Source organism: Ciconia boyciana, chromosome 10, assembly GCF_034638445.1.
Source record: "Ciconia boyciana chromosome 10, ASM3463844v1, whole genome shotgun sequence".
Lineage (NCBI taxonomy): Eukaryota > Metazoa > Chordata > Aves > Ciconiiformes > Ciconiidae > Ciconia > Ciconia boyciana.
In genome coordinates, this window is record NC_132943.1 from 13,211,915 (window position 1) to 13,220,671 (window position 8,757).

Below are 8,757 nucleotides of genomic sequence, written 5' to 3' on the forward strand. Positions count from 1 at the left end.
AAATATAAATGCATATGCAGCTGAAACAGCACTTAGATGCCTGAATCCATATGTCAACGTACAATTTTTATGCGCACACTAACACTTACATGTATAATTAGGTATACAATTTGCACACTATTCATCAAGAATAGCTGGGGCTGACATGAACAACGCTGATTCCAGCACAACTGCTGCTTGGCAGGGACACAGTCTTACACTCAACCACAATTCAAAAGCCTGTTTTTCAGCAAGACATTGACTTTGATTTCTGTCTTAGATTAACCACCCACTGATGTCATTCTCATTTTGGGACAACAGCATTCAACCCACTGTAAATATGATCAATGAGCGACCCTGTACATATGAAACAGATTGTGTCTGACAAGGCATTTTATGGGAACCTAGCTGAAGAGCAAACCTGCCTCAAAATTCCAAGCAGTAATGGGAGACGACTGAATTTAATTTCATCATTAATTTCTTTAGGAGGGGACTAGTTCACATTCTAAACAAGGGTCTCCCCTGCTACATAAAATGGCAGGGGGACAGGACGACACAGGCAAGAAATCCCAAGAACAAGACCGGATCTCATCTTCCCTTTCCTAGTCAGTTCCCAAAATGAACCCTGTGGTGGAGTGCACACTTAACTTCAGAAGGTGGATTTGAAGGAACATCGCTGTACTGCAGTGATGGAGGTTTGTAAACCTGCAGATCAGCCGGTGGCACGGACAGGTCCTGGGGTGCAGACAGTGTGCACGTACTGAAAATACCAGATCTAAGTCATCTCCAGGCAAGCACAAGAGAGAAACAGATCTGTTGCTTCCTTCCCCCCAACTTGTTCTTGCTTAAAAATACAAGATGTTCAAATCCAAAGCCCCCTTGTTTACAGGAATCACGGTTTGACTGCAGATGTTTTATCTTCCTTGTTCATCATACAAACTACTCTTGACCTTGTGCAATAATTGCTTGCTTTTCACTCACAAGCCCTCCCTCTGCTGCTATTTACATTCAGGGTTGTGCTGCTTTGATCACTGAGCCATTTGTAACAAATGCCTTCCAAGATGGATAGTGATAAGTAGGACAGTCTCCTGTTTTCATTCATGACTAATATCCAAAATAGCTGTAGAAACATTTTAATCAAATCAGATGAGGGGGGACGGGTTATCTCTGTTACCCAAAGGTACCTCAAGGAAGCCTGCTAAGAATTTATTATGTGAATGAAGGGGGAAGAGTACGGGTAGCACTTGGGTCTCAGGCTTCAGGGGTCACAACTGAAGGAGCCCCTGCAGTAGCCCCTGCAATCCAGCTGGGACCGCAACACGATCTTCTCCCAACCACATCTGCAGGGCTTCCCAAACTGCAACCTGCTGAGGACCCCAGCACAGAGGCTGCACCACATTATCGGTGACTGATCCAAAAAGCCATCTACGGGCTCAGTGGGGAGTGCCGACTCCAGTGCCTACAGCAGCATGGGATGGCCAGGTGAGGAGCGCTCCAGGAGACACACTGGAAGATCGACAACTTCTGCATCGGAAAGCCGACAGCATTGGAAAAACATGGCTTTGCCTGACAGATTTACATTTTCAGACACTCCCACTGGACACTTCTTGGTTTTTGTTCATTTCCCATGAGCTCCATGGAAGAGCACATTCTTACTCTTTATATAATCCAGATCAATTAACTCCCACCTCTAGCCATTCAAGGAATAAAAAACCACAAGCACTGCTGACATTTTATTGTGGTGGGTCATGTCTGCAAGAGGCAAGTGTCATATCTTCTTTTGTTCACAAAGGAAGGCAAATTAAAATCCTGACAGAGTGTCTTGGTATTCTTTAACTTAGGCTGAAGAATGCTACAAGTAAGGCATTTCACTTAACGTGATACTTGCTATGTTCACTTTCCAAATATAGAAGACAGCAAAAAATACCATGGAGATGTCAAGATTTGACTAGACTCTACTGTTCATATTGTTCTTAAACACTGGGTTTTAAGGAACATAAGCTACAGGCATAATAGTCTATACTAAGGGTTCTTACGGGTTCTGTGTAACCAATTAATTTATGGTTTATCACTGGTTTTCAAATGCTTAGTGAAGGAAAACCTGTGCGACTATTTACTAATTAACAACTGCTTAACATCTTTGTCACCAACATGGACAGTAGGATTGAGAGCACCCTCAGCAAGTCTGCCGACAACACCAAGCTGCGTGGTGCAGTCAACACGCTGGAGGGAAGGGAGGCCAACCACAGGGACCTTGACAGGCTTGAGAGGTGGGCCCGTGCGAACCTCATGAAGTTCAGCAAGGCCAAGTGCAAGGTCCTGCATGTGGGTCAGGGCAATCCCAAGCACAAGTACAGGCTGGGCGGAGAATGGATTGAGAGCAGCCCTGAGGAGAAGGACTTGGGCGTGTTGGTTGATGAGAAGCTCAGCATGACCCAGGAACGTGCGCTTGCAGCCCAGAGAGTCAACCCTATCCTGGGCTGCATCCAAAGAAGTTTGAGGGAGGTGATTCTCCCCCTCTACTCCGCTCTCGTGAGACCCCCACCTGGAGTACTGCATTCAGCTCTGGGGCCCCCAACATAACAAGGACACGGACCTCTTGGAGCAAGTCCAGAGGAGGGCCACGAAGATGATCAGAGGGCTGGAGGACCTCTCCTATGAAGCCAGGCTGAGAGAGTTGGGGTTGTTCAGCCTGGAGAAGGCTCCAGGGAGACCTTAGAGCAGCCTTCCAGTACCTGAAGGGGGCCTACAAGAAAGCTTTTTACAGCTTTTTTGGGACTTTTACAAGGGCATGTAGTGATAGGACAAGGGATAGTGGCTTTAAACTGAAAGAGGGTAGATTTAGATTAGATATAAGGAAGAAATTCTTCACTCTGAGGGTGGTGGGGCACTGGAACAGGTTGCCCAGAGAAGTTGTGGATGCCCCATCCCTGGAAGGGTTCAAGGCCAGGTTGGATGGGGCTTTGAGCAACCTGGTCTAGTGGAAGGTGTCCCTGCCCATGGCAGGGGGGCTGGAACTAGATGATCTTTAAGGTCCCTTCCAACCCAAACCAGAAGCTAAGGGCATGAGCAAAGCATATGCCACATAATCCCCCACTAAAAATTGGGTTTTGAAGAAGTTTAAAGAAGTATCACCTACTCAAGAAGCATGTAGGAGATGCTATAAAAAGAATACAAAAACACTATTAATAGGACTTATGAAGAAGAGAAGGCAAAAAATGACACCTGAAAATCCTTAGCACTTTATATGGCACTTGTTATCTTCAAAGCATTGCACAAATATTAACTAATTAATCCTCACATTTTTCTGCCAGGTGATAGGAGATGAAGCTTAATTTAAATTGTTGGAGTAAGAGTCACACAGAAAGGAAGTGATCTGCAAGAAGCAAAAGGGAGGCAGCATCAGAGCAAGCCAGCATGCAGCTGATCCTAAAGCAGCGCACAACCACATGCTCATGGTGTGTCATCTCTTGAAAAGTGAGGAGGGGGAGAGAAAGATTCTATTTGCAGTCACCCAGCAAATATGCTATATGACTATAAACCCAAAGACAACAGACAGGACATTATCAAGGCAGCCACAAATAAGATTACCTTTGTTATCTGTGTTCTGCAAGCACACAAATCACAGTGCCCTCCACCAATTCTACCAGCTATTCTCAGCTAGCAAAGGGCCAAAATTTAAGACCTGCTTTGCTATCACAATTTTTTGCCATTCACAAGCTTGAAATGGTGGCAGGATCAAGGTAAACCATAACTTACTTCCAAAGTGATCCTGTCCGCACAAAGAAATTTAAGGCAATGCTAGTCTGTGATTCTAGTTGCAAATTGCATTGAGTTTTTCCATTCACAGACCTCCAAACACAACTTTGAAGAAAGGTGAGTCTCATTACCTCCATTTTACTCAAATGAAGGAACTCAAGGAACTGCGTCACCAAAAACCAAAAGAAATGGTCAACAACAGAACAAGCACCTCTTCCATCACCAATTGCTCACGATGTCCTGAACGCACCCCTGGGCAGAAACACCACTTCAGATGACCACACCACACTTGTGGCAACATCCCAGGCCCTCTAAAGTAAACAAGCACTTTGGCACCACAGCCAATGGATTCAAAACCTCACTCCATGAGGTACAGAGCTGAATAACAAAACCAGTCCTGAAAGCCAAGGTTTGATTTGGGAAGGGCATCTGAGGAGACAGAGCATAGCCCATGTCACAAGTTTTACAAATCTGTATTTTGAAGAGGGAACAAAGTAGGAATGGGACAGGGGGACAGCAAGTAAGGGATTTGCCTCTGCAATACCCTCCCTCTGGCTGCAGCAAAACACTTCCCAAAGCAGCTCCTGTAGCACAAACAGTAACTGGATGGGAAGAGGCACTCCCAAATTCAAGCCCAAATGCCACCACAGGAAACAGCACCTGAGCACTGCAGAGGAGAAGCAGCACGCTCACCCTGCCTGCAAACTCACCAGAGGCAAAGCCACTGCTGCCATGCTGCAAGGCTACCTGCAACACAAGGAGTGAGCCACGTCCAAGCCCTCCCCACAGGCCTGGGTTCACAAGTCTGTGTCAGCGTTCACTGGTACATTGCTGTGACGTTACTGGGACTTGAGGAGCTGGAAGCCTGAAATGTTCCTTTCAAGTCTTTCTTTGAAGGCACTCGGTTTGAATGGCACCAGTTCAAGAAGCCTGCTTCCCAATGGCTGTAAGCTGGTCAGACTCTCTTGACTCAGTTTCTCTGTCATTAAGCCAACACTCAGAAGATGAACTGACCTTTGCCATGTTGGCCTGAGATAACCTTCATCAGTGTTTGCAAAGCAAACGGATCCCAGATGCGTAATCCCGTTGGAAGCAGCAGCTGGCCTCTGCTAGGGAAAGGACAGTACCCAATACATCAGAGGAAATGCAAATCCACCTCACTGTGAAACTCCTTCCCAATGCCTTTAACAGTAAATTCAGTCCTTCAAGTGTGAAATATAGTTAACCACTTGACATACCAAACAGGGAAGTATCTTTAAAGTTAAACCGCAACTTCCCTATGACTCTCCGACTCATTCAAGAAATAAAACTTTACAGCAGGAGGAGATCAGCACAGTATGTTCCTCACGTGCGTGTCACATATTTACAGTGATGCAGAAGATAACAACTCAACATCTTCCATTAGAAGATACTGAGGTGTTTTCTTCATCCAGCTTTGTAGTTTTCCTTTTACAAATGCAGGAAGTCTTACAGAGATAAAGATTTCAATTCTCGGAAGCCACCTCAAATTTTGGGTCCTACTTTAAAAGTGAGCCCTATTTTTTAGAAGCATTATGCATGCATGACTAGCTGCTGTCCCAGGTGCATTGCAAGCATTCAGCCCTTCCAGGAAAAAAAAAAAAGAAAAAAAAAATCATGTTTGGGTACATAAAAAAGGATGGGCTGGAAAGAAAGACAATGTTCTCATTAACCTCTGTCCTACCAAGCAGCTGGCATTACCTTCGCTTTAACTTTACACACTGAGAACATCCTGATTTAACAGCCTCACTGACTTTGCAAACATTGACTCAAGAAAAATTTAAAAGCAGGTTTTGCAATGTCACAGCTGTAGGCTAGTTTTTCTAATCCTGGCGTACAGCAAGTTACATATTTCAAGATGAAAAATCGCACCTTCAAGTGCAAGATAATGCAAATTGGAAGAAATAATTTAAACTACTTGTACACAGCAAAGGGGAAAGAATTAGCTGAATCAACAGCTCAATGAAGACATCTGCTCAGCATGCAGCACCACAGAGCAAATAAAATGCTGGGGCAAATTAAGAAGGGGAAGAGAGAATAATGTGGATAAATTATAATGGCTTTGTATAATTTCACTGACAGTGGCAGGCCCACTCTGCTCATCTCAAAGACACCAGCTCTGCAATGCAAAAGGTCCAAAGAAGGGCAAGTAGAATAGTTAGGAACAACTGATTCACATGAAGAAAGCTGGGAAAAAAAAAATAATCTTTTAATCTACAAAAAGAAATCACAGCAAAATACTTACATTAACATAAAATGAATGTTACAGTAAGATAAGGTCTGACAGTTGCAGTGGATACAGAAGGAAATACCACAAATAACTCCACGTGTTCAGTTATTTTAAATGAAGGGAAAATTCAGTCTACTTGTAACTCCACTTGCTCCACAGTATATACTTAATCCGAGGAATACACTGCCACAAGTATCATTGAAAAAAGTACTGTGTATATTAAAGATGAGCCACCGGGGAAAAAGCAGCCACACTAAGACCCCTCCAACATTTTAGGAAGAGTTCAGCCTGACTTCGGTTTCATTTGAAATCAATAAATAAACTGCAGACAGCAGAGGTCTGTGCTTCTAGACCAAGCTTAGAACAAAACAAAAATTGTGCAGCATGCACAGCATTTCTTTTCCCTCCTCCTGAATGAGCTGATAGCTAGGCCCCTGCCAGGGGCAAAAGGCTACATCAGACAGGGCCGATGCTTTCTGTCCCACAATGGCAATTCTAATATTAGCACAGAATAAGCATAGGGCAATTAGCAATTCCGCACTTAATTTGTAAGAATTAGATGAGCACTCCTAGGTCATGCATTTCCAAATACATTTCAGATGACGCGTGCGTAAAAAAATTAATGTAATTTTTCATTAATTATTAACTCTATTTACCCAGGCAGAAGAAAGAACTGTAGTTCATGCCAATAAAGTAAAGAAAGGAGTGCTTTAAAGCATGCCTTCGCCAATCTTTTGAGCTACCTATGCTAAATTCTGTGGATAAAAACAGAAAATTCAGACTTTAAAATATTTCTGTAAGTCCAGGAGTCTCCCTGAGGTAAGGAGCGTTCTCCTCGGTGCAACTGCAAAGAAACCTACCCAGCTCCTCCGGAACGCGCTAAGATGGAGCGCGCCACACGTGAGGGACGCGGAGGCAGGGGCGGCAGGGGCGGCAGGGCTGCCCACGGGCGCACAGGTGCACAAAGCCGAGCGAGGCAGCTCTGCTGCGGCAGAGCCGCCGCCGAGGGAAACCCTCTGCCGCCGCCGCACCGATTTTCACACGAAACTTCCTCACGAACGAGGCGCCCGCCGGTCGGAGCCCCCGGTGCCGGGGCGAGCCGGGGGCTCCAGCCCGCAGCCGCTCGAGGAGACGCCGCCGCACGCCGGGGTGGGCTTTCTCTGGGTGTTTTTTTGAGAGACAGGGAGAAAGGGAGGGAGGGGAACAGGAAAGCAGCAGACGGGCTGAGGGGCTGGGGAAACACCCGGCAGGAATGCTGCCGGAGTCCAGCCATGCCGGGCTGTGCCGTGCCGAGCCGAGCCGAGCCCGCCCGCGGCGGCGGCGGGTGCGGGCGGCGGTGGCGGCCGCCGCGCCCAGCCCGAGGGGCCCGTCCCGCTCCCAACTTTCGCCCAACTCCGCCGGCCGCGCCGCACGCCCCCGCCCCGGCCCGGGGAAGGGGGACACCCGCGCCCGCCCCCCGCCGCCCCGGGGCGCGGCCGCCGCCACTCACCGCCAGGCCGAGCAGCAGCAGCAGCAGCGGCGGGAGCCGCCCGCGGCGCCGCGCAGCCCCCGCGCCCTGCCCCGGCACAGCCATCGCCGCCGCCGAGCCGGACCCGCTCCGGACCCGCCGCCGCTGCGGGCTGCTGCCACGTCTGGCGGCGCAGGCGCGCTCCGCCGCTACCGCCCGCCCGCGCGGCGGCATGACGGGGCCTGTAGTCCGCCCCGCGGCGCGGGCCGGGGGGTGCTCGTCCCCCTCGGAGGGTGCAGCGGCTGCGGCAGGGCTCCGGCGCATGGGAGAAGAAAAACACAACCAAAACCCAGCAACCCCCCCAAAGTACTGCCAGCAGTCGCAAAGCAATCTGCGTCCACCTTGTTTCAACAGAGGTTAAGGAGAAAAAAGTTGCGGCTCTTCTCCTCTGATGCCCTGCTGGCCTCCCCTCTAGGCTTAGCTTTTTTGCCTCCACCTCTCTCCCCGTGTGCACCTTACTCTAGAGAGCCTTCTGGCAAATAACCTCCTTCTTGATGCTTTTTTGTGGGGGTCTTTAAGAGCTTCTGCTGGTCTTAGATCTGGGGTAAGAGGTGACTAAGGGAACAAAAAAAAAGGAAAGGGGAGAGACAGTTAACTGGAAGAGAGGCTTAGAAACTAGGACCTGTTCTCCTTGTAAGTTGTTCCCACTTGTCATTAAATCCTAAAGGAGAACCCCCCTTTATCCTCGCACATCAGCAATGATGCCAAAGTGCAAGCAAATAAATGCACTGCGTCTGACCAGGATCAATTCGTGCAACCTCCATTATAATCACGCTGTTTGAACGATCGCTGCATCCAGACAAACAAGTCGGTCTGTGTCCCTAGTTAGGTGCATTCAGTGAGGCAGCTCTGCCTCGCAAGGACATCCCGGATGTCCTGCCAGTAATCTTAATGTCAAAGCGGGTCAGCCGCATTATAATTGGCTTTCCACAAACAGAAGGGATCTTCACCTACCGCCCAGTAGCCGTGTGAAATTCTTCCTTGGCTCAGAAACATCAAAGGAAAATCAAAGGCATCTTTTTGAGTCTGATCCTTACAGCTGACTGTCGCCTGAGCATTAGACTAAGAGGTTGGCTGCAAGGGAGCAATTTGTAGATCCATACAGCTGACTGATCATTTCAAGTGGTGATCATGAAAACTGAATGCCGTTGACATTAACAAGTCCCTTGGTGGAGGTGTAATTTTGCAAAGCAGAAACACATGTAGAGAAAGTTATTACTATTAACATTTACACTTTTGTGGCATCTTTTGCGGCAGAATGAGA

The 8,757-nt window shown here is 47.7% G+C and overlaps 1 protein-coding gene across 1 annotated transcript in view; it reads right to left on the reverse strand.

Annotated features, from left to right (window-relative positions):
* PDIA5 (protein disulfide isomerase family A member 5) overlaps positions 1 to 7,660 on the reverse strand; it is a 105,347-nt gene extending 97,687 nt beyond the window's left edge. Inside the window, exon 1 of the mRNA XM_072874393.1 lies at positions 7,476 to 7,660. Coding sequence (XP_072730494.1) covers positions 7,476 to 7,559 — 84 coding nt within the window. The 5' untranslated portion in view covers positions 7,560 to 7,660. The remainder of the gene's footprint in view (positions 1 to 7,475) is intronic.
* Positions 7,661 to 8,757: the final 1,097 nt, after the last annotated feature.